Source organism: Sus scrofa, chromosome 2 (assembly GCF_000003025.6).
Source record: "Sus scrofa isolate TJ Tabasco breed Duroc chromosome 2, Sscrofa11.1, whole genome shotgun sequence".
NCBI classification, from domain to species: domain Eukaryota; kingdom Metazoa; phylum Chordata; class Mammalia; order Artiodactyla; family Suidae; genus Sus; species Sus scrofa.
In genome coordinates, this window is record NC_010444.4 from 126333860 (window position 1) to 126360558 (window position 26699).

The following is a 26699-nucleotide window of genomic DNA, read 5'->3' on the forward strand; positions in this document are numbered from 1 at the left end:
GGATCCTTAACCCACTGAGCGGGGCCAGGGATCAAATCTGAATCCTCATGGATGCTATATGAGTTCGTTACCACTGAGCCACAACAGGAACTCCCATAAAATTATTTTTTCATTTAGATCAGTTAATGGAATAAATTGCTTTAAGGGACTACTTTGAGAAAAATAAGTTCTATTTAAAATTTATGTATTTGTAACTGTTTAATGAAAGCTAAAATCAGACAAAAATTTAACAAAATAATAAATTGCTTTCTTACTGCTTCCATAGTCAAGTCTTGAGTTATCTTGATTTTAACGTATATTTATTTCCTAGATCTTTGTTTCAAATGTCTTCACTATGTGTATAAGTTGGTGTGAATATTTATGTTTATGTGCATGTATAATAATATGCTTTTCAACCAAACTTAGTTTCTAAATTTCAGTTTAACATGTTTCCCAGCCTCTTCTGAGACATAAAGCAAAACGCTTACGTGTTCAGTTCTGATGCTTAGATATCATTTTGCCAAGGCCCAGCTTGAGTTGATTCTGTTTCTGAAATCTGTTCCCTTCTCATTTCTACTCTTTTTACTCCACAAGATCTTGTGACCATGATAAAGTCCAAAATATCCAAGTTGGTCTCAGACTGCTTTTCCTGTCGATCATACTCCTTACCTTCACCCACCTTTTGCTTTAATCAAATAACCCCCGTGTCTTGCGAGCATGCGCTATCCTTTCCTGGCTCAGTGCTGTTGATGTTACTTCCTCTGAGTTACCTTTTCCCCCTTTACCAGCAATTGGTTAAATCCTACCCAGTCTTTAAAACCAACATCCTCCATATATCCTTTTTAATCTAACTAGAAGGAAGCCAGGACTCAGCAGGACTCTAGTAACCCATCTCCCAGCAGGACTCTAGTAACCCTTTGCACCTTTCAGATTGTGCTTCCTAATGTCTGCCTTCCACAATAGCTGTCTTTCTGCTTGGAGCAATCTGTATGCCTCTCAAATTAACTATTATGCCCTTCTTTCTAGAAAAACCTAGTACGGCATGGCCAAGATAGTCTAATGGGGTGATTAAAAATGAAGTTATGCCAAAAAAAAAAAAAATGAAGTTACACATGTAGTCTTACGTTTGAACCCTGGCTCAATGTTGACTTTGAGCAAGTTATTTTTCTCTAAAACTTAAGTTTTCCTGTTTGTAAAATGGAAAGTAATAATGGTGCCTGTTCAGGTATTCCCTCAGAGGATTAAGGTAATTGATGTGAATTTCTCAGCTGTGTCCTTTGCTTAATAAATATTAGCTATTACTCATCCTGTAAATGTTTACTGAATACTCAATCTCAGTCTGAACAAAGTACCTGCCTTTTGATTATTTCACCAGTCCTCGCAGCTTCTTCAAAACAATGGGTGTGTGCTTGACTTAGGATCTAAATGGGCTTACCAAAATGGGTTTCTTCTCAGAAGCTGCCCCTGATATCTGCTCTTGGACCCCCGAGGCTAAGGATCAGACATGGAAGGGAAGAATGCTTGCAGTCAAAGTCTGCTTTTATTCAGCCAGGAAATTTAGAATGACCCCCCACTACAGAGGAGGTTGTTCTAAATTCAGAGTTACTAGTTAAATGAGTCTTGTGAGGAAAGGAGCAGAGACTTCTAAGAAACTTGGAGACAAAGGAAAGAAGGGTGAGACAGAAATGTGGCAATTTCTTAGGTAAAGAAGTTTGTTGCCACACACAAACACATGTAAGAACCTTGAATATGTGGTGGCCTAAGAGAAGTAGTAATCAATGAAGAAAAATCATGGAGAATAAAGAAGATCATGACAGCAGTTGGTAGAAGAGCAAGCATACATCCAGCTAATGGTGAGGGCCTGACATTGCAGTGAAGTAGGAACAGATAATTTAGGGAAATGGAGATACGAATGGGGCAAGCTTCACATCCATTCATTCAGTAAATACTGGTCAGTCTCAACTGTGACAGGCACTGAAACAATGGATTGGGTATCAGGGAAGAACAAGAAAATTGTCTAGGATGATGCCGGGATTTCTGACTTTGATGACTTAAGATACTACTGCTTTAACTGAGATGCAGCAGGTTTGGGTAAAAATAAACTTACGAGGGGCTTGTTTGTGATGCAGTTTTGGAAATCCGAGATGAAAATGCGTGAAAACTTAAAAGTCAGGACTAGGTATTGCATCATCAGCTTAGAGATGTGAACATGCTCTGTCCCTTGAAACCATGACTGTTAATTAATGCTCCTTAGAAAACAGAGTGGCATCTTAGAACAAAATCCCATGTAAAACTAGCATCTGAGGCAAGAATGGAGGTGAAGTCAGGCAGATGGAAAGATCCTCAGAAAAAATAGGGATATTTCTCCCTCTGAACAATAAGGAAAGGAAAGATGGATGTGTTTGGAAATAGTTCCTGAATGCTTTTATTTTCTTAATGAACTAAGACTTCGTAATTTAACTGATTGTATGTTGAAAATCACTTTCTTGAGACTTTTGAAGACAGCTTCATTGTCATCTATCTTCCAATGTTGCTGTTGAGAATTTGAAAGCCATTCTGTTTTCTGATCTTTTGTATATTAGAGCCACATCCCCACCCACCCCTTTCCAGACTGCAGGATCTTTGTTTATCTTCAATGTTCTGAAACCTCATAAAGATTTGCTATGGTTAACATCTTTTTCATTCTGTGTGTGCTTTCAATCGGGAGACATGACATTTGGTTCTAGACATTTTCTTGAGTTATTTCACTCCTATTTTCCTCATATATCCTCTCTTCCTTCTAAAAGACCCATTATTTGGATATAGGATGTCCTCTACTGATGCTCTTGTTTTTCTTTCCTATTTTGCATCTGTCATTTTTTTCTACTGTTTGGTCTTGGCTCTACTCTCAACTTTCTGATTGTTCTTTAACTTGTTCTTGTTTCATAGAGGAAACAATGTCTTCTTGTATCTCTCTGAGGATATTAGTGATAGTTTACTTGTAAAAATTTTTTTGCCTCCCTCTTCTGTTTCTTCAAAATTGTTCTATTTTTATCTCTCTTCCACATTGGATGTTTTCTTCAGTTAATCTGTTCATCTTTGTATGTCTTAAGATGAACAGTGGGAACCGAAAGCTGATTGGAAGCTCTGAGTGTAGTAATGGGCTTGTCAAATTAAAAAAAAAAAAAAAAATCCAGCTTTACTGAGATACAATTGACAAAAATTGTATATATTAAAGGTGTAAAATGTAATGGTTTCATATAAATATACATTGTGAAATGAGAACCACAGCCAAACTAGTTAGCATTCATTACCTCACATAGTTACCTTTTTTTTTTTTTTTTTAACTTCTCCATCTTCTTCTCTCTGGCAACCACTAGTATGTTCTCTGTATCTGTGAGTCTTTTACTGTTTTGTTGTGTTTGTTTTGTGTTTTTTCTTTTTGGCCATCTGCAGCATATGGAGTTCCTGGGCCAGGGATCAGGACTGAGCCATGTTGTGACCTAGGCCACAGCCTCGGCAATGCCAGATCCTCAACCCACTGTGCCCAGCTGGGGATTGAACCTGTGTCCCAGTGTTCCAGAGATCTTATTGCACCACAGAGGGAACTCCTGTTTTATTTTTTAGATTCTACATGTAAATGATATCATATGGTCTCTGTCTGATCTATTTCACTTAGTATAATACCCTCCAGGGTCAAATGTATGTAACAAATGACAAGATTTCATTCTTTTTTATGGCTGAGTATTATCCATTGTTTGTGTATCTTGGCTATTGTAAATAATATTACAGTGAACTAAAGGTGCATGTATCTCTTCGAATTAGTGTTTTTGTGTTTTGCAGAAATAGACCTATAAATGGAATTGCTGGATCATACTGTAGTTCTATTTTTAATTTTTTGAGGAAATTTCATATTCTTTTCCATAATGGTTTTACATTTAAATTCCCACCAAGCGTTCCCTTTTCGCCACATGCTCACCAACATTTGTTATTTGTTGTCTTTTTGATGATAGCTATTCTGGCAGATGTGAGGTAGTATTTCATGGTTTTGAGTTACATTTCTTTGTTGACTAGTGATGTTATCATTTCATGTGTCTCTTGGCCATCTGTACTCTTCATCAGAAAAATGTCTAGTAGTTCCCATCGTGGCTCAGTGGTTAACGAATCCGAATAGGAACGATGAGGTTGCAGGTTCAATCCCTAGCCTCGCTCAGTGGGTTAAGGATCTGGCGTTGCCATGAGCTGTGGTGTAGGTCGCAGACGTGGCTCAGATCTGGTGTTGCCGTGGCTCTGGCATAGACCAGCAGCTACAGCTCCGATTAGACCCCTAGCCTGGAAACCTCCATATTGCCTCAGGTGCGGCCCTAGAAAAGACAAAAGAAAGAAAGAAAGAAAGAAAGAAAGGAAGGAAGGAAGGAAGGAAGAAGGAAAAATGTCTATTCAGTTTCTTTGCTGATTTTTAAAAAAAATTTTTTTTTTTTTTTGATGTTGAGTTGTATGGGTTCTTTGTATGTTTTGGATATTGACCCTTTATCAGATATATTGTTTGTGAATATCTTCTCCCATTCAGTAATGTGCCTTTTCAATTAATTGATGGCTTCCTTCATTATAAAAAAGCTTTTTTAGTTTTATGTAGTTCCATTGGCTTGTTTTTGCTTTTGTTTCCTTTGCCTAAGGAGATATATTCCCCCCCACACCCCAAACATTGCTACTGATGTCAAAGAGCCGCTCTGAACTTTATTATTTCTTTCCTTCTTCTAACTTTGGGTTTTGTTTGTAGTGTTAGATTGTTTGAGTTTTCCTTCTTTCTTGTATAGCTATAAACTTCCCTCTTAGAACTGCTTTTGTTGGGTCCTGCATGTTTTGGATCATTTTGTTTCCATTTTCATTTGTCTCTAGGTTTCTGATTTCTTCTTTACTTCAGTGATTCATTGCTTATTTGGTAGCATACTGTTTAGCTTCAACCTGCCTGTGATTTTTGCATTTTTTTTTCCCTTGTAGTTGATTTCTAATCTCAGACTCTTGTAGTCAAAAAGACCGATATAATTTCAGTCTTCTTAAATTTATTGAAACTTGTTTGTAGCCTAGCATGTGATCTATCCTGGAGAATGTTCCATGTGTGCAGTTGAAAAAAATATGTACAGGGAGTTCCCATCATGGCTCAGTAGAAATCAATCTGGCTGGCATCCATGAGGACACAGGTTTGACTCCTGGTCTCACTCAGTGGGTTAAGGGTCCAGTGTTGCTGAGAGCTGTGGTGTAGGTCGCAGATGCACCTCAGATCCCGTGTTGCTGTGGGTGTGGTGTAGGCTAGCAGCTACAGCTCTGATTTGACCTCTTGCCTGGGAACCTCCATATGATATATGTAGGCCCCCAAAAAACAAACAAACAAACAAAAATTTGTATATCCATTAAATCCATCTGGCCTAATGTGTTGTTTAAGGCCAGCATTTCCTCATTGATTTTTCTGGCTGAATTATCTGTCCACTGATAAGTGGTGTTAAAGTCCCCAAATATTATTGTGTTACTGTTAATTTCTCGTCTTATCTTTGTTATATTTGCTTTGCATGTTTAGATGTGCCTATATTGAGTATATGTGTATTTACAATTGATATATCTTCTTGGTTTGATACCTTTATCATTATGTAATGTCCTTCTTTGTTTCTTTTTATAATTTTTGTTTTAAAGTCTATTTTGTCTGATATAAGTATTGCTACCCTGGCTTTCTTTTGGTTTTCATTTGCAAGGAATAACATTTTCCATCTGCTCACTTTTAGTCTGTGTGTGTCTTTAGATTTGAAGTGAGTCTCTCATATATACAAATCTTGTTTTTGTATCTATTCATCCACTCTACGTCTTTTGATCAGACCATTTAGTCCATTTATATTTAAAGTAATTATTGACTGGTATGTACTTATTGCTATTTTGTTCATTGTTTTCTGATTGTTTTTGAAGTTTTTTTGTTCCTTTCTTTTGCTATCTTCCCTTGTGATTTGATGATATCTTTAGTGTTTTATTTAGATTTCTTTCTCTTTGTAAGTTGGTCAATCTCTTAAGTTTGAATGCATTCTAATAACCACACATTTTTACCCTTCCCATCATGAAAATATTCATATGTATATATAGCTTTTTAGGGTCTCACCTGCAGCAAATGGAAGTTCCCAGGCTAGGGGTTGAATCAGAGCTACAGATGCCAGCCTATGCCACAGCTACAGCAATGTGGGTTCTGAGCCGCATCTGGGACCTACACCATAGCTCATGGCAACATCAGATCCTTAACCCACTGATCGAGGCCAGGGATTGAACCCACATCCTCTTGGATCCTAGTAGGGTTCGATAGCGGCTGAGCCACTAAGGGAACTCCATGAATAATATTTTTGACATCATGTTTTACATCTTTTTTTTGTGTTGTGTATCCTTTAATTACTTATTATCAATATGGATAATTCTACTGCTTTTGTCTAATCTTCCTACTACCTTTATAGTGGTTGATCTACCTTTCCTATACTGTATGTTTGCCTTTGCCAATGAGATTTTCCTTTTGTAATTTTTGTATTTCTAATTTTGTTTCTTTTCTGCTTAAAATCTCTGTAACATCTTCTGTAAAGTTGGTGTGGTGGTGCTGAAATCTTTTAGCTTTTGCTTACCTATAAAACTCTTTCTCTATTTTTCAAATCTGAATTTTAGCCTTGCAGAGTAGAGTATTCCTGGTTGTAGGTTTTTTCTTTCATTACTTCAACAATATCATGCCACTCCCTTTCGGTCTGCAGAGTTTCTGCTGAAAAGTCAGACGAAAATCTTACAGGAGTTTCCTTGTGTGTAACTAGTTGCTTTTCCATTGCTGCTTCTAAGATTTTCTCTTTATCTTTAAATTTGCCATTTAAAAAAAAGTTTTTTTGTTTGTTTTTTGTTTTTGTTTTGTTTTTTTAGGGCTGCACCTGCAGCATATGGAAGTTCCCAGGCTAGGGACTGAATCAGAGCAACAGCTGCCAGCCTATGCCACAGCCACAGCAATGAGGGATATGACTGAGCTGTATCTGCAACCTACACCACAGCTCATAGCAGCTCTGGATCCTTGACCCACTGAGCAAGGCCAGGGATCAAATTCATGTCCTCATGGATATTAGTTGGGTTTGTTACCACTGAACCATAATGGGAATTCCTAATTTTGCCATTTTAATTACAGTGTGTGTTGTTGTGTTCCTCTTTGGGTTCATCTTGTTTGAGACTCTGTGCTTCTTGGATCTGGATGTCTATTTCCATTCCCAAGTTAGGAAAATTTTCATCTATTATTTCTTTTCTTGTCTTTTTGCTATTTCTTGGGCCGCTCCTGCAGCATATGGAGGTTCCCAGGCCAGGGGTCCAATTGGAGCTGTAGCCACCAGCCTACACCAGAGCCACAGCAACATGGGATCTGAGCCGAGTCTGCAACCTACACCACAGCTCACGGCAACGCCAGATCGTTAACCCACTGAGCAAGGGCAGGGACGGAACCCGCCACCTCATGGTTCCTAGTCAGATTCATTAACTACTGTGCCACGACGGGAACTCCCTCATCTATTATTTCTTTAAATAAATTCTCTGCCCCTTTCTTTCTATCTTTGCCTTCTGGGAACCCTTTAAATGGAATGTTAGTATATTTGATGTTGTCCAAAAAGTGTCTTAAATTATCTTTTAAATTCTTCCTTGGGTTAAAAAAAAAAAAAAAAAGCTGGGATTATTCCCACTACTTTGCCTTCCAGGTTGCTGATCTACTTCCCTGTATCATCTAATCTTCAGTTGACGTCCTTCTTTTTTATTTTATTATATTCTATTCTGTTTGGATTCTTCTTTATATATTCTAACTCTTTGTTAAAATTTTCACTGTTTTCATCCATTCTTCTGAGTTCATTGACCATCTTTACAATCATTACCTTGAACTCTTTACTGGATAGATTGCTTATCTCCACTTCACTTAGTTCTTCTGGGGTTTCATCTTGTTGCTTCGTTTGGAGCACATTGCTCTGATACCTCATTTTGTCTGATTTGCTGCTTGTATTTCTCTGTATTGTGTAAATCAGCTACATTTTCCAATCTTGCAGAAGTGGTGTTATGTAAGAGTCATCCTCTGGGGCTTAGGAGTGCACTACTTTTTGGTGACTCAAGCTATATTGTCTAGAGGTGACCCCTCCATGGTCTCTATAGGCATTTCCGTTGTGGTGAGCTGACTACTGTGAGCATACTGGTAGGTAGGGCTGGCTCCCAGTCTAGTTGGCTGCTGGGCCTGTCTCATATGGAGGCTGCCAGTATGCTGGTGGGTAGGGCTGGATCCCAGGAGGGCTGATTGCTCACCCTGGGGGGTGGGGGCCCAGGACTGGTGCTGACCTGCTATTGGTGGGTAAGTCCCTTATGCAGACATAGGGTTACCAGTTACCTCCTGCCTCTCTAGGAGCCCTTCCAAGATCAGCATGTGTGTCTGACTACAGCTTCTTACTTATAGACTGCCTACGTGCTAGAACTTGGAGCATGTGAGATTTTGCATATGGCCTTTAAATAGGGTGTCTTTCCCATAACCCTCTGGCTCTCTTGTGCACAAGCCCCAGTGGGCTTCAGAGCTGGATATTCTGAGGGCCTGTCTCCCCAGTGCAGGATCTCTGTGCTGGGGAGCCCAGTATAGGGCATAGACTCCTCACTCCTTGGAGAGAACATCTCCAGTTGTGATTATCCTTCTGTTTGTGTCATTGCCTACCCTAGGGATGTGAGTCTCAACTATATCAAGTCTCTGACTGTCTTACCAGTTATTGTTATGGCTCCTTCTTATATCTTTAACTGTGGGAAATCTTTTCTGCTGGTCATCAGATTATTTTCATCAATAGTTGCTCTGTAAATAGTCATAGTTTCAGTATGCCTGTGGGAGGAAGTGAGCTTAGGATCTTCCTACTCTGCCATCTTGGACACACCTAAGGCCTGTCAAATTTGGGCAGCATTGAAGAGTGACCTCACTGGGCTTTTTCTAGGTCATTTCCGGTGTTGGTGTTTCTGGACTTTTTTTTTTTTTTTTTTTTTTCCTATTGGGTTTGTCAGATTTCCCAGAGAATATCTTCCTGTTTCTGCCCTGGAAGTTAAAAGTGTAGCTGCCAGCCTCTATATGGTTTCAGCATTCATTATTCAATATGTGTATGGTTACTTACCCCCAGACTCCAACTTTTTTTTTTTTTTTAGTAAAAGTTTCCATGCTCTCAGATGGGCCCATCAACTTCTAAAGCAAAGATTCACTTTTTTTTTTTTTTTTTTTAACTTTCTCTTGAGGAAATATCCTCTGGAATTGTGTAGCGATTGAAGAGAGGATTAAGGGTTTTCCCCAGTTCTCAGCTTTCACTCAATCTTCCTTCTTTTAGCCAACTACCTCCCATTTTAGATGTACCTTCTGTTCCCTCTTACTGAGACTTTTGGCTATTTTCCTATGTAAATCAGGGTGATTTCCTTGATCACTACAGGATTTGAGCATCTCTGCTCATGTTTATGTGGTAGCTAGCCCCCATGATAGGCAATTAATTCTTGTCTCTTAAGACTGAAGCCATTGTGTAGTCTTTCTCACACTGAGTAGGCTAAACTTTGTAACCAGCAGGATATTGCAGAAATGGTGGAGTGTGAATTCTTAGGGTAGGTGATAAGAAGTCACTGTAGTTTCTGCTTTTGGATTTCTTGATTTGGAGGAAGACTCATTTCCATGGAGAGGTGCAACAGCTAGGAACTGGGGTCTCATGCCACCAACCAACATTAACTTGCCAATCATGTGAGTGAACCACATTATGAGTGGATCTTGCAGCCCAGTAATTGGAGATGATGGTAGCTTTGAAGTACATCTTGACTACAACTTAAGCTGCTCCCAGATTCCTGAACAACAGAATATGTAAAATAAGCATTTATTGCTTTAAGCAGCTAAAGTTTGGGGTGTTTTTTTTTTTAACTTGGTAGTAGATAGTTCATTCAGATTTTTTTTTTTTTGGTCCATTTGCATTCTTTTGGAAATTGCCTGTTAATACTGTGTTGGTTTTCTATTGTGCCATTAAGGAAAACTATGCATTCTTGCATTCTTTTTTTTTTTTTTTTTCTTTCTTTTCATGGCCACACTTGTGACATACGGAAGTTCCCAGGCTAGAAGTTGAATCAGAATTGCAGCTGCTGGCCTACATCACAGCCACAGCAACACTGCATCCGAGCTGCGTCTGCAACCTATGCTGCAGCTTGCAGTAACACCGCATCCTTAACCCACTGAGGGAGGCCAGGGATAAAACCCACATCCTCACAGACACTATGTCGGGTTCTTAACCTGCTGAGCCACAATGTATATTCTTTACATACAGAATATACATTAATCCTTGGTCTATGTGTTGCAAGTATTTTTTCAATTTATCAAATGTTTTTTAAACACTAGGTCCTTTGGTTTACATTAACTTTAAATCCCTATCTAGTCTAATATAGTATAATCTTTCCCCTAATGTCTTTGACATTTTGGTTTCTTTTTTTTTTTGTCTTTTGTCTATTTAGGGCCAAACCCGAGGCATATGGCAGTCCCAGGCTAGGGGTTGAATCAGAGCTACAGCCGTTGGCCTACACCACAGTCACACCAGATCTGAACCTCGTCTGTGACCCACACCACAGCTCACAGCAACGCCGGATCACCAACCCACTGAAGGCTAGGGATCGAACCTGTGTCCTCGTGGATCATAGTCAGGTTCATCAACCACCAAGTCACGATGGGAACTCTGACATTTTGGTTTTTGTCTACCTTAAGAATTTGTAGATTTGTTTTTTCACAGAGCTTTTTCCTATATATGGAATTCATTTTAAAAATTAATTTTATTTTTCTTTCAAATGGATAGCCAGTTATCCACAAGCTAGTTTTATTTTAAAACTTTACTATTTAAATATTTATTAAAACTATTTAAACATTGATCTATTTATTGAATAGCTTATTTTTTTTCTCTCATGGGTTTGAAATACCATTGTTGTTTCTTATTATGTTCTCATGTATCAAGGGATCTATTTTGGGGCTATTTGGTTCCCTTTATTACTTGTCTAATTTAGCTCTAGGATGATACTGGTTTAAATACTATGGCTTTAGTGTATGTTTTAATGTCCTATAGATTAACTTATCCTCTCCCTCATTCTTTTCTTTTTCTTTTTTCAAACATGCTCTGGCTATTCATTTTTCAAATGAATTATAGAACAAGCTTGTCACTTATCTTGTTGGGGATTTGATTGTATTAATTTTATAAATTGTTTTGGTGACAAAGTATCCCCCCCCCAGAATCAATAAAATATGATTCTTCTCATACAGAAATATGATAAAACTATTATCAGATTTTCTTTTATGTCCTTTAAGTTTTCTTTTTTTTAGTTTTCTTCATATGGGTCTTGCATACTTATTAAGTTTACATACTATTATTAATGAAATATGTTGATTTTCCCTATGTTATTTTCTAATAGTCTGCTTTTTTTTTTTTTTTTTTTTTTTTCTCTTTAGGGCCTCACCTGAGGCATATGGAAGTTCCTGGTCTAGGGGTTGAATTGGAGCTGTAGCTGCCAGCATACACCACAGCCTCAGCAAAGCCAGATCTGAGCTGCGCCTGCAACCTATACTATAGTTCATGGCAACACCAGATTTTTAACCCACTGAGCAAGGCCAGGGATTGAACCTGCATCCTCATAGATCCTAGTCAGATTTAAACCCACTGAGCAACACCAGGAGCTCCTGGTATTTCTATTAGGTTAATGTTGGTGTGTAAGCAAGGTATTATATATGAAATCTATTGATTTGTATATGATGATTTAATATTTGGCAACTTATGAAACTCTATTATTAGTTCTAATAATTTTTTAGTTGATTCTGTTCTATGTAGATAATTTCATCCAAAAATAACCTTAGTTTTATATCTTCCTATCCATTATCTGTATGTCATATTTATTTTACTTGTCTTATTGCACTGGATAGGGCCTAACAATAATTATGATAAAGTTACTGAAACTATTTTTATGCTTCCTCACATGATGTTAAATAGGATATTTTCTGTAGGGTTGTAGTAACCTTTATCAAATTCAAGCTGTTTCTTGCGATTTCTAGCCTGGTAAGAATTATTAGGAAGAGTTGTAGTGATTTATTAAGGTTGTTTCAGAATTTAGTGGCATACTAATTTATTTTGGTTCTCTTCTAATCCCACAATGTTTAGAAATACATCACCAGATTTCTTAATCTTTAACTATCTTTACATTCCAGGTATAAATATTGTTTGGTTGTGACAGATTAGTCTTATAACTCTATGCTGAATATGTAATATATTCTAGATAGATTTTCATCAAGACTTCTAATATAGGGAGTTCTGTCATGGCTCAGAGGAAACAAATCTGACTAGCATCCATGAGGACACAGGTTCAATCCCTGGCCTCGCTCAATGGGTTAGGGATCTGGCATTGCTGTGGCTGTGGCATAGGCTGGCAGCTACAGCTCCAACTCCACCCCTAGCCTGGGAACCTCCATATGCTGAGGGTGCAGCCCTAAAAAGACAAAAAAAAAAAAAAGATTTCTAATAGAAGTTGCTAAGTTGATATTTAAAGCAGTTTATCATTAAATTTGCTGAACTATATTTCTATAAAATACTAGGTAAATGTGATATTTTTATTGTAGGAATTTTATATCCAGTTTTCAGAAGAATTTTGTTATTTTCCTTACATAATTGTTTTGCCTTTATTAATAGATGCTAACTGTTCAACTTCTAAATTCTTTTTCAGGCAGATTGCCTAGATCTACTTCGTTGTTCTTCTGGGGTTTTATCTTGCTCCTTTGTCTGGAACATTATTTCTCTGCCATTTCATTTCATCTGACTTTTCATGTTTGTGGTCTCTATTCCACAGGCTGTAGTCTGTCTTGCTTCTGCTGTCTGCTCCCTGGTGGGTGAGGTTGCTCCAGGGGCTTGTGTAGGCTTCCTGGTGGGAGAGACTGATGCCTGCCCACTGGTGGGTGGAGCTGGGTCCTGTCTCTCTAGTGAGCAAAGGCTGTGTCAAGGGGTGTGTTTAGAGGTGGCTCTGGGCTCAGGATGACCTTAGGCATCTCTCTAGTGAGCAAAGGCTGTGTCAAGGGGTGTGTTTAGAGGTGGCTCTGGGCTCAGGATGACCTTAGGCAATCTGTCAGCTGATATGGCTCTATTCCCACTTCATTGGTTGTTTGACCTGAGGCTTCCCAAAACTGGAGCCTGTAGGCTGTTGGATAAAGCCAGGTCTCATTTCCAAAATGGTGACCTCTGGGGGAGTTCACCTCAATGATTATTCCCTGGGGCCTCTGCAACTAGTGTCCTGCCCCCAGAGTGAGCCATAGCCAACCTTTGCCTCCTTAGGGGACATTCCAAGACCCACAGGTAGGTCTGTCCAGATTCCTACGGAGTCACTGCTCTGCCCTGGGGCCCAGCACAGGAGAAACCTTGTGTGCACCCTCCAAGAGTGGTGTCTCTGTTTCCCCGGGCCCTGTGGTGCCCTTCAAAGCCAAATGCTCTAGGGGCTCCTCCTCCCTATACCAAACCCCCAGGCTGGGGAGCCTGACATGGGGCTCGGAACTCTTACTCCTGTGCGAGGATCTCTGTAATACAATTATTTTCCAGTTTATGAGTCAACCACCAGTGGGTATGGGATGTGATTATACTGCAAAATCACTCCTCCTACCATCTCATTTTAGCTTCTTCTTTGTCCTTGGGTGTAGAGTATCTTTTTTTTGGTAGGTTCCAGTCTTCTTTGTTGATGGTTGTTCAGCAGTTAGTTGTGAGTTTAGTGTTTTCATGATCGAAGGTGAGCTCAAGCCTTTCTACTCTGCCATCTTGTCTCCTTGCCTCATCAGTCCATGGAATGTTAGTGGGCGGGAAGTGAGAGGAGAGTGTCATCTGTGGGATCTGGCTTAGGCTCTGACTTTCTCCTCAGATGCTGCTTGTCCTTGGAGAGTAAGTAGACAAACTGAGCAGATCTGAACTCAATTTGGTCTGCAGCACATCCACCCTCAGCTGAATTCCTTCTTTTCTTGTTTACTCTGAGACACTTCTTTAAAGGGAAGTGACAATTTTTTTAGGCTTATTCTTTGGTGGTTGTTGGGCTGAACCCCACAGGCCTGAAAAGACTCTACTTGCCCAGCTTTAAGAATGAAGAAAGAGGAGTTCCCGTCGTGGCGCAGTGGTTAACGAATCCGACTAGGAACTATGAGGTTGCGGGTTCGGTCCCTGCCCTTGCTCAGTGGGTTAACGATCCGGCGTTGCCGTGAGCTGTGGTGTAGGCCGAAGACGCGGCTCGGATCCCGTGTTGCTGTGGCTCTGGCGTAGGCCGGCGGCTACAGCTCCTATTCGACGCCTAGCCTGGGAACCTCCATATGCCGCGGGAGCGGCCCAAAGAAATAGCAAAAAGGCAAAAAAAAAAAAAAAAAAAAAAAAAAAAAATGAAGAAAGAGCCCAGAGTCAGCGACAGAGACAGTGGTGTCTGATGGATGGGGACATTTACATGTCTGAAGCAAGGTCCTGGTATGACAGCTCATCATGTGGGGCAGACATCAGGGCAGGACATGGCAGCAATCTTCCCTCTCAACTTCTTCTTCTTCTTTTTCTTTTTTGGCCACCCCACAGCATAGGGAGTTCCTGGGCCAGGGATCAGATCCAAGCCACAGTCGTGACCAATGCTGCAGCTGTAGCAAACACTGGATCCTTTAATCCACTGTGCTGGGCTGGGGATGGAACCTGTGTCCTGGCACTGCAGAGACTCCACTCATAATGTCACACCACAGTGGGAACTCCTCAACTTCTTATGTATGTATTTGTCATGTATTTTTCTTAATGTTCTGAGAAGACAGCTGACCTGTCACAGATTGTAGAGTCATACTAAAAGATATGTAAGAGCATCGGGATAATACATTTGCCATGTTCTCTCACTGCAGTGCCATTCTTCTTTCCTTTATAGTGGTTGCCCACAGAACGTGATTAGAAATTTAGCTCTTCTAATTATTAGCCTGTAATTTCATAGCTATTTATCCTCTCTGAGCTTTAATTATGCCATCTGAAATAACCAAAATTATAACAATTATAGCTGAACTGCAAGACCCTCAAGAACATACCCGCATATTGAGGGCTTGCATATATTTTCAGCAAAGCAAAATTAAATTATACACAGTTAGTAAAATACAGCAAAAAAAAAAAAAGGGGGGGGGAGGATTCATTTGGACCACCTGTCAGATTTTTTTGGACTGATACATTTCTAACTTTTAACTCTAATGGGTAAATAGGTGAGCCATGCCAGATAAAAATATATATGTCAGGCTACTAGTAGTAGGCTGTTATCGTTTGTGCTATTGTATAAAAAGTATAATAAAAGCTTGATCAGTAATCTGTAGCTCAAAGCCCGAGGGGCAAATCTCAGCCCTCATCTTCCCCTCCCCCTTCTCTTTTCTCTTACAGGTAAAAAGATCTGTGTAGTTACTTAGACGCAGCATTTTAGAACTGAAGCAAGAAACCGGACTGTTTATCTCAGTGAGCCGCCGACCTTCGGGCTATGCATTAGAGCATGATTCCCAGGTTCGACAGCGAAGCAAAGCAAGGCACTGACCCTGGAATCGAAGGGAAACAGAAAAGTCTTCGTAAAAGTCGTGCAGGGTTCACGGCTCTTCATGGCAGCCGAGGGCTAAAAGGAAAATTTAACCAAAACAAAATCAAGAAGCTCTTCTACTCCTTGGCGTCTTGCAGTCTGTTCAGGGTGGTGTCTGGCAAACTGCAAATCCAGTGCACACTGGAGCCTCAAGGGCAGGGAGCGCCGGGGTGCGGCCCTGTCCCTGGCGCCCGACCGCAGTGGAGCGCACACCCCTTTTTTGCAGACTCACAGGTTTCCAGGCCCCGCCTCCTCTGGGCACTGCTGATCGCCGCGCTTTGGGCCCGGAATCCAGACGTCCAGAGCCCTACGCCCTCGGTTCCCCACACTGGGCTCCAGGCGGGGCCCTCCTAGAGCGCTGCGAGCGGCGGGGTCCGCAGAGGATCCGGGTCGGAGCCACGTAGCCTCCAGCTCCGTGGGGCTCGGGAAGGGAGGCGGGGCGGCCGGGCCGGGGGCGGAGTCGCGGCCGCGGCCGCCGCCGTGAGCCCGCCCCCTGCTCGCCCTCCCGGGCTAGCTGGCGCGGCCATGGAGGTCTACATCCCGTCCTTTCGCTACGAGGAGAGTGACCTGGAGCGGGGATACACGGTAGGCGCCGGCTGAGGCCGGAGAGGGCCCCGCGAGCCGGGCCTGCAGCTGCTGAGCCTCCGAGGTGCCTTCGGCCGCCGCCGCTGCCCCTGCGCGGGGTGGGGTGGGGGGTTCCCTCGCTCCCTTCCTTTCCCTTCCCCTCCCCCGGTCCTTTGGTATGGCTGCGCCCAGGAGTGGTTGTCAAGGAAACGGGCGCCCTCCTCCCTGGCGCTGGGTGCCGGGGTTTGGTCGCTTCCCCCTCCCAACCCCGCTCCCGGCCTCCCAGCAGGATCGCCGGGAGTCGAGTCCTTGGACGAGGTGCTAGGCACTCTCCCCGGCGCTTGCCCTCTGGAGCCCGGGATGGGCTGCGCTCGTTTCTGGCATAGCTGCCCCCTCTGTCCAGACAGAAGTGGCGTCGCGGTGGTTTGATGTTACGTTCCAAGTTCTGTAGGATTCATTCAGATGGAAAATATGCGCATTGAATAAATTATTCATTTGTGAATTTATTAGCCAAAGTGAACACATGTGTTGCATTTAGATGATTTCCAAAGTTTTATTTGTTTGGTTGTTTCTTTTTTCCTGGTTCTGTAGTGCCCTGAAATGGTAAAATCACGTACTCCCTGAGCACCTGTTCCATACCTAGAACTGAAGTTTGGCAGGAAATGAGAAACAGGGCCCCTTTTCTCAAGAATAGAGTCCCGGAGGGCAGAGACCAGGGCCTGGGACCTTTGGGTAATAAATTTAATAATGAACTGTACTGAAGTTGATTTCCCAATGAACTTAGACATCCTTATCTAGACATTTTTATCATTGCTATGGGGAGAAATGCCTCAGCCTGGGTAGACCTTGGAAAAATTTATTTCCATTTAAAGAACATGTATGTTTTGGAGAAGATCGCATGGGACGTCCTAAAGGATAGTTTATTTTCTTCACTTTTAATTCACTCACTTGCTAAACTCCAGTTACATTAGTTTGGCGTAAAAGTATTTTAACCCTTCTCATCCCTAAAAATTATTGGGTTTTGGTGACAGCTTATTTGGAAACTTGTGTTTTCATAGCATGGATTAAATCCGCCTCTCAAAGGAATTTTTAGAGTTAAGAGTAGTGATTGAAAAAAAAAAAATCCGAGGAGTAAGTGGGTTTCTAGAACTAAGTAGGCTCCTGGGTCCAAGTATGTAAAGTAAGTACTCAAAGTGCCTTCCCTTGGTGGGAAAACTTCAACCAAGGAAAAACTGAGCTCCGAGGCCATTATTTACATAAATAAATGAACTAGGTATTTGGTTATATATGCTGTATCTTCCTTTAAAGAAAAGGGGGTAGAGGGGACACAGTCTTCAAGGCCTTAGCTGCTGTGGCTTCCTTTGCCTGGCAAAGCAATAACGCTATCTTTTTCTCCATCAGAAAAAAGGGGGGGGAGGGAGTAGAGAGGAATGAACTTAAATTTGAACCTCTTTAAGGCTTTTTCCTCAGGCCTGAATCCTTGGTGGTCTTTCATTCTTTCAGGTGTCTCCCCTTTCCCATCAGCATCAACAGTCATGAAGGACTCTGCCAGCTTGAGGGCCTTCTTTTAGGATCTGGAGATGAAAAGGCGGCTTGTTAGGGGCCTTGATCTTTAGATGAAGGTGATCTCAGTGTTTTTTTTTTTTTTTTTTTTTTTTTTTTTTCCCTTTGTAATTATACAGCAAATATTTGCTGAATGAATGAACTTCTGTACGGTTACAAAATTATTGTGCCAAGGGTACAAAGTGTTCTCTTCAGAAAGGAAAAAAAAGTCACTTGCAGGAGATAGCTTAACAAAGGGTTTACCCACCTAAATGAATTAGTGTTTTTTTAAAAAGTAAACTTTTTAAAAAGCTCTCAGAGTCTCATCACATAACCCTCTCCTAACAACCCGGCTTACCAAGAAGGGGCTCCTTCCAAATCAGTTTGATTCACAACCTGGAAGCTGGCACATGGCTGGCCAAAATGGAAGTTATTAAAAGAAACACAGGAGTTCCTGTGGTGGCTCAGTGGTTAATGATCCGTTAGGAACCATGAGGTTGTGGGTTTGATCCCTGGCCTTGCTCAGTGGGTTAAGGATCTGGCATTGCTGTGAGCTGTGGTGTAGGTCACAGACATGGCTCGGATCTGACGTGGCTGTGGCCTAGGCTGGCGGCTACAGCTCCGATTAGACCCCTAGCCTGGGAACCTCCATATGCCGCAGGTTATAAAAAAAAAAAAAAAAAAAAAAAAAAGGTACAAAAACTTTGGATTAAAACATAGCTCCGCTAATAGAAGAAAATCAGTAGTTTTGATCTCTCTACGTGCTTACTAGGGAAGATAATTAACTTTTATCGGAGACTACTAGGATCACCTGCTCCAAAAGACCGTATAGAGTATCTGCTGTGTCTCTGTTTTAGGTGCTGGGAAGTTAGCATTGAATAACATTTCATTAAAAAACAAAAGCCAAAAAAACCCAAGTGTTCCGTTGGGGCTTAGAGGAAACGAATCTGACTAGTCATGGATACTAGTCAGATTCGTTTCCAAGGACCCAGGTTCAATCCCTGGCCTCCCTCAGTGGGTTAAGGATCCTGCATTGCTGTGAGCTGTGGTGTAGCTCAAAGATGCGGCTCAGATCTGGCGTGGCTGTGGCTGTGGCATAGGCTGGCAGCTGTAGCTCCAATTCACCCCTTAGCCTGGGACCTCCATATGCATCAGGTACGGCCCTAAAAAGACACACACACACACACAAAAAGCTGAGAGAGAGAAAAACAGAATTTAAAAAATCTCAGTTCCTTAAACAAGAAACTGGTAAAATCATGTGTTCTTTAGTATAAAAAGTACCTTTTGACTTTAGTGGTTTTGTTTTAAATTTAATGAGTATTAAATTGCATTCTAACAAATTCAGTGATAGGAAATTTTAAGTAGAAAGGATGGTTTTTCTTCCCGGCTTCTAGTCTCATGCCCTCAGACATAAAGTATAGGGGTGCTTTCTTTGAGACTTTTCCCCCTATGCTATGAAAATGTATTTTGTTTTTCTTTTTTAGAATAAATAGCATGATTTCACTATTACCGTCATCCTACAACTTAGGGGTATCTTTCTCTGTCAATATGGATAGGTCTGTCTCCTCCTTTTAGCTACTAGCAAAGGATCTTGCATAGAAGAAATTCCCCATAATTTGTTTACATGGATCTCTTTTGATGGCCACTGACATTTGCTTCTAGTTTTTAGCAACCACACTGAAAGTTGAAATAAGACATCCCTTGCAGTTCCCATGGCTCAGTGGTTAACTAACCCGACCAGTATCCATGAGGATGAGGGTTCAATCCCTGGCCTTGCTCAGTGGGTTAAGGATCCGGTGTTGTCGTGAGCTGTGGTGTAGGTTGCAGATGGGGTTTGGATCTGGTGTTGCTGTGGCTGTGGTATAGGCTGGCAGCTCCTATTCAACCGCTAGCCTGGGAACCTCCATATGCCTCGGGTGCAGCCCTAAAAAGACACACACACACACACACACATATCCCTGTGCATACTTTGTTAATGTCCACACACACACACACACACACACACACATATCCCTGTGCATACTTTGTTAATGTCTACTCCTAGGATTTCTGTAGGACATTACCTAGAAGTGGTACTTGAGGCCTTCTAAGTTTTTATCGGTATTGCTGCATTGTTATTGAAAAAGTTTATACAAAGTTATGCTCAATGTACAAAGTAATTTACTTCTAAAGAGTGAATTTTTGCCCTCTGAATATTGACATACTTCTGGGTCTACACTGGTGTTAGGTGGGGATTGCCAAGTGGAAGGATGTTGTTTCTGTTCTTAGGGACTCTCAGCCCCTAGCAGGGTGGGGAAGGGTTAGGGTGTGTGGGTTTCAGCTGGAGTCTTGAGGAGGGACCCGGCCATTCTGCTTTGCCTTAGGGGTGTGTGCTGGCCGTGGAGCTGGGGGAGGGCTGCTCAGGAATGCTGACTTTTGAAATTTGATGAGGGTTTTCCTGAGATTGTGAATTCTAGAAAGAGGAAGGGTGGGGCAAAGTTTGCTCTCAGGAAAAAGACGTTCTCATCTAAAACTCCAGATTAACAAAAAAAAAGAAAAAACCCCCAAACCAACCAAACAAAAAAGGGCTACTTCCAAATCATCTTAGTTCACAAAGAATTAAGAGAAAAATACTGTAACAAAATGCAGGTGAATCTTTCCCATCCCACCCCCTGCTCCGTAGTGTATCTGTTGAATACCTCTTTCCCTGCTAGGCTGAGCGCTCCTAGAGGCTAGGACAGCGTCCATCTCCCCTGCTGTGCTCATACACAGGGCTGAGAACCCAGTGGAAATTCACCCCATGTGTGCTGAATAAATAATGAATGACTGAGTCGTCTCATAGTGAAACTGACAGCATTAACAGCCTGAACCTAGCCAGAACATAGACAGGAACTTGAACGCACATTCCGGGACTCGAACCCAGCCTAAACCCAGATTGGGACTTGAACCCATGTTTTAAATTAGCACTCACCCAATGTCTGGACTTACTGAGGTTCAGATTCTTTTCTTTTTTTTTTTTTTTCATTTTTTTTTTTCCACTGTACAGCATGGGGACCAAGTTACACACACATGCATACACACTTTTTCCTCTCGTTGTGTTGCGATGTAAGTATCTAGACATAGTTCTTAATGCTACACAGCAGGATCTCATTGTAAATCCATTCCAAGAGCAATAGTTTGCATCTGTTAACTCCAAGCTCCCGATCCCTCCCACTCCCTCCCTCTCCCTTGGGCAGCCACAAGTCTATTCGCCAAGTCTGTGATTTTCTTTTCTGTGGAAACGTTCATTTGTGCTGTATGTTAGATTCCAGTTATAAGTGATATCATATGCTATTTGTCTTTCTCTTTCTGACTTATTTCACTCAGTATGAGAGTCTCTAGTTCCATCCATGTTGCTGCAAATGGCATTGTGCCACTTTTTTATGGCTGAGTAGTATTCCATTGTGTATATAAACCACATCTTCCTAATTTAATCATCTGTCAATGGACATTTGGGTTGTTTCCATGTCTTGGCTATTGCTGAATTCCTTCGGAGCAGTTCTGTATGCCTCCATTCAGAAGGAATTCAGCAAGAGACAGTGATAGGCAAGAAATAGATTTATTAGGATAGGACGCTTGTGAAAGATGCAAGCAGGTGGGTGAGGAGGCTCTGCCCCAAGGATCCAGTGGGCTACAATTTTATCATCCAAGGGGAGTGGGGATCAGAAAAGAGCACCTCTTCCTCTTTCTTAGAGCAGTAGCTCCTTCTTCGTATCCAGTAAGGTGTGTACTAACATCAGCAGAAAGGCAGTTCTCAAACTCCTGCCCTGGGTGTGAATCTGAATGCAGACTTCACCCCATCCTCCACCCAACAACCTCTTCCCGGGAAGAGCATCACCTCCACTAGTCAAGCAAGCCTGCCTTGTTCTAATGGCTTTTGGGGGCAATTTATTAACTTACAGTGATCTCCCAACATCCCCTAGATTTCCCTCTTGATCTATGAACTTTTATTGGGACTTATACAACTACCTGTGCCTACTCCATCCCTGTCAGTAAGAGAAGAAATTCAGTAATCTCCAGGTGTGAAGCAGCTCTTCCATTTGGGCAGGGGGGGGTCTTGCAGAATGACTCCTGACCGAGAGAGGTGTGGAGAGACCAGCTCGCTAGCCTGGAGAGCTTTAACGGAGTGTGGACATCAGCTTCAGAAAGTGGGAAGTAGCCGGAGGTTTAAGGAAGGAAGTAACATGATTAGCTCTGCATTTAGAAAGATGACCCTGAAGCATTAATAATTAAGAGATGCTTGCAAAAAAAACCAGAAGGGAGAGGATGAGGCCCTGAGCTAAGGCAACTGGGAAAGGAAAGGGGATGACTTACAAGAATCTCCAGGGTCTGGTGACCAGATATGACGCAGAGGGTGACTCCTGTGCATACAGGTGCCAGTGACTGAATAAAAAGAGCTGATGTGAAGACAGTTTCATTTGGGGGCCTGCTCAGTTTTTGGTGGCAGATGAGGCCACTTCATTTTGGAATTCAGGATGTATAGAGAGATCTGGTCTAGAAATATGGTTCCAGGGGATCATTCAGTGTAAAAGAGAGGAGGTGATGCTCTTCCCAGGAAGAGGATGTAAAGTGAGGAAAAGAGGCAGGAGGTAGTGTCCCAGAACCCGCATGGGCAAAGAATGCTCAGCATGGTACCCAGGGGGAGGAGGAAACCCAGGGATGTGAAGCAGGCAAGATAGAATGGTAGACGCTTTACAAGAAGGCAAGTGCTAGACCTGGCTCCGTGACCTTGTCAGGTGAGGATGGAGAACAGTCTCTTGGACATGAGATAAGCAGATCCTGGGCACCAGGATAGGCTAGTATTCTCCATTTTCAGATATGCTGTTGCTAAAAACAACAAAACTAGAATGACTACTTAGTAAGTACATAAACCTTTGAGCGTATTACATTTCATTTTTTTGTAGTTCTTAAAATCAAGGTATTGAATTTAGTACTTGAATTTCAAGTCCTTTTTAACTATATATCGATAACTGCATTGCGCTTGTATAAGTATATGCTTTTCTTGAGATCTAGACTCTCATTGATTTACTTCCTGTATTATGCATTGTAACATATGAGGCAGCTCCATACACTATTGAGATGTCTACAGGGATAATCAGCGTTTTATATTTTATGGGTTAAAATACATAAATAGAACAGTGTAATGAACCACCTGTACCTGTTACTCAACTTCACTATTAAATTTTTATTTCACTCAGCACCCTTCATAATTACATTTAAAAAAACTCTGGAGTATTTTAAAGCAAATCCAAAATAATTTTACCTGTATGTATTTCATTATGAAATCTGGCAAGTAAAGACTTCTTTTTTTTTTTTTTTTTGTCTTTTTAGTTGCTGCACTGATGGAGGTTCCCAGGCTAGGGGTTGAATCAGAGCTGCAGCTGCCGGCCTGTGCCACAGCCACACAGGATCCAAGCCACATCTGTGACCTACACCACAGCTCACGGCAACGCCAGATCCTTAACCCACCAAGCGAGGCTAGGGATCGAACCTGCATCCTCATGGATATTAAGTTCATTGCCGCTGAGCCACAACGGGAAGTCCTATAGGAAGTATTTTTACTGCCAGTTTATATTTGTGAGAGAGACTGAGAGATTGAGTAAGGGAACCTGGACACTTCGTCCCTCTCCTTCATCCTCAGCGTAGTTTCCACCTGGTGACAAAATGACAACACACTGTAGATTAAAAAAAATTGGGAATTCCAGCCATGGCTCAGCAGATGAACCTGACTAGTATCCATGAGGACACAGGTTGGATCCCTGGCCTCGTTCAGTGAGTTAAGGATCCAGCATTGCCGTGAGCTGTGGTGTAGGTGTCAGACAGGGCTCGGATCCTGTGTTGCTGCGGCTGTAGTGTAGGCCAGCAGCTGTAGCTCTGACTGGACCCCTAGCCTGGGAATTCCCATATGTCATGGGTGTGGCCCTAAAAAAAAAATATATATATATATATATATGTGTATGTGTGTGTGTATGTGTGTGTGTGTGTATTTGACAACATCCAGAGGAAGGAGTGTTTGTTCAGAGCAAGGGCAATTTTCTTCCTTCTCCTCTCACTATCCCCAGTTGGTTTCTCACTCAGTGCTCTTGCCTGGGGAATGCCGTGTGCCTGAACCAGTCACCAAGGCAAGGATATGTTAACTAGATGGAGTGAAAATCGGTGGCATCTCTGGAGTTAGGGATGAGGTCAGTCCATTCCTGCCACCTAACCCTGCAGACACCATAGTGGGAGAAGGTCAGAAGGATAGTGAGAGCACAGTGTCTCCAACTGTATCTTCCAGTCGCCCGTTCTAAGCACCCATGATGAGGGAGGGCTTTGTGAACAAGGACATAGCTGGCCCAGTGCCTCGCTCATGGTGAAGTCTCAGCATAAGCGAACAATTATACATGTGTTGAGTGGGTCAAGCTTGTGGAAGACAAGTTCTTTACCCTTAAAGATAAGAAATATAGTTTGAAAATATTCTTGACAGAATGTTACATTCACTTAAAAATCAAAAATTTTACAAGAGGGTTGAATTTTGCAAATACAGTGCTTAGAAATTCATTCTTTTTCTTTTTTTTTGGCCTTGCCTGCGGCCTGTCAGAGTTCCCAGGCCAGAGATCCAACCTGTGCCACAGCAGCGACTGGAGCTGCTGCAGCGACAGCACTGAGTCCTTAATCTTCTATGCCACAAGGGTACTTCCTCTAGTCTTTTGAAATAAACTTTTGGTTTTGAAATAATTTTAAATTTGCAGAAAAGTTGCAACATGAATACTGATAGTTCCTCTGTACCCCTCACCCAGTTTCCCCTGTTGACGTTATACATTACCATGGTAACGTCAAAACAAGGAAACTAAGCATTTGTACATTATTATTAGCCACGCTCCAGACTTTTTGGATTTTACCAGTTTTTCCACTAATGTCCTTTTTCTGTTCCAGGACCTCATCCGGGATGTCACATTGCATTTAGTTCTGTCTGCTTTGATGTGCTAAGTTATTAGTCCAAATTGTGGCACACTGTGTCTCAAAAATGAGGCAGGCGTGTTACTAGAAATGAACCTGTACAGATTAAATCAGATCTTGATTATTTCAGATGCTTCCTTGGTAATTTTTGCCATTTGGCAAAAGCCTAATTATAATCTTCCACCAGTTTATGATGGAACTCGGCACAGCTTAGCAATGAAAAAGCACAGGCAATGGATAGACTTAGGCGGTCGGCCTCAAATCTGGCCTGCAGCCTTTAGCCCACAGTCAGGCTTTGGGCAAGCTTCTTAATTTCCCTGTCTTGTTTTCCTCATCTGTCAAAGAATACTAGTACGCCCACACCTTGGAGATATTTCAGGTTTAGTTCTAGACCATTGCAATAAAGCAAATATCATAAAAAAGGAAGTCACACAAAAATATCTTAATGCTAAAAAAATGCTAACTATTATCAGAGCCGTCAGTGAGGCATAATCTTTGCTGGTGGAGGGTCTTTCCTTGACCTAAATGGCTGCAGACTGATTGGGTGGTGGTTGTTGAAGGTTGAGGTGGCTGTGACTATTTCTTAAGTTAAGACAACAGTCAAGTTTACTGTGTCAGTGGACTGTTCCTTTTCTGAATGCTTGCTCTGCAGCATGCCATACTGTTGAATAGCATTTTACCCACAGAACTTCTTTCACAACTGGAGTCAGTCCTCTCAAACCCTGCTGCGGGAGTTCCCGTCGTGGCGCAGTGGTTAACGAATCCGACTAGGAACCATGAGGTTGCGGGTTCGGTCCCTGCCCTTGCTCAGTGGGTTAACGATCCGGCATTGCCGTGAGCTGTGGTGTAGGTTGCAGACACGGCTCGGATCCCGCGTTGCTGTGGCTCTGGCGTAGGCCGGCGGCTACAGCTCCGATTAGACCCCTAGCCTGGGAACCTCCATATGCCGCGGAAGCGGCCCAAAGAAATAGCAAAAAAAAAACAAAAAAAAACCCTGCTGCTTTATCACTTAAGTTTATGTAATACTCTAAATCCTTTGTTGTCATTCCAACAATCTTCACAGCATCTTGACCTGGAGTAGATTCCATCTCAGGAAACCACTTTCTTTGCTCATAAGAAGGAACTCTCATGAGCTCATCTCTTCACGTTTTTTGATAAGATTGCAGCAATTCAGTCACGTCTTCAGGCTCCACTTCCAATTCTAGTTCTCTTTCTCTTTCTGCCACATCTGCAGTGACTTCCTTCACTAAAGTCTTGGACCTCTCAAAGTCATCCATGAAGGGTTGGAATCAGCTTCTTCCAAACATCTGGTAGTGTTGATATTTTGACCTCTTCCTATGAATCATGAATGTTCTTAATGGCATCTAGACTAGTGAATCCTTTCCAGAAGGTTTTCAATTTATTTCACCCAAATACGTTAGAGGTATCACTGTCTATGGCAGCTATAGCCTTGTGAAATGCATTTCTTAAGAAGTGAGACTTTAAATTTGAAACTATTTCTTAATCTCTGGCACAGGCTGTGGACAGATGTTGTGTTAGCAGGCATGAAAACAACATTAATCTTAGTGTACACCTCCATCAGAGATGTGACCAGTGCATTGTCACTGAGCAGTAATATTTTGAAAGGAATCTTTTTCTCCTCAGCAATAGGTCTCAAGAGTGAGCTTAAAATATTCAGTAAGCCATGTTGTCGGCAGATGTGCTGTCATCCAGGCTCTGTTGTTCCACTTAGAGATCACAGGCAGAGTAGATTTAGTGTAATTCTGAAGGACCCTAGGATTACTGGAGTGGTAAATGAGCACTGCCTTCAGCTTTAGGTCACCTGCTGCCTACACCCCTAACAAGACTGTCAGCCTGTCCTTTGAAGCTTTGAAGCCACTATTGACTTCTCTTCTCTAGATGTGAAAGTCCTAGATGGCATCTTCTTCCAATAGAAGGCTGTTTTGATTACATGGTTTAGTATAGCCACCTGCACTCATCATCTTGGAGACATCTTCTGGATAACCTGCTGCAGCGTCTGCATCAGCACT

The 26699-nt window shown here is 41.9% G+C and overlaps 1 protein-coding gene across 4 annotated transcripts in view; it reads left to right on the plus strand.

The window, feature by feature from the left end:
* Positions 14421 to 26699, plus strand: part of SNX24 (sorting nexin 24) — a 159588-nt gene continuing 147309 nt past the window's right edge. For 2 of the 4 annotated variants that reach the window (XR_001305311.2, XM_005652942.3), the window contains exon 1: positions 14421 to 16191. Coding sequence is in view for 2 of the 4 variants with exons in the window: in XM_005652942.3 (XP_005652999.1) it covers positions 16132 to 16191 (60 nt within the window). In the remaining 2 variants the exon portion in view is untranslated. Of the gene's footprint in view, positions 16256 to 26699 lie in introns of all 4 variants that reach the window. The other 2 variants (XM_003123872.6, XM_005652943.3) reach the window with 2 other exon arrangements.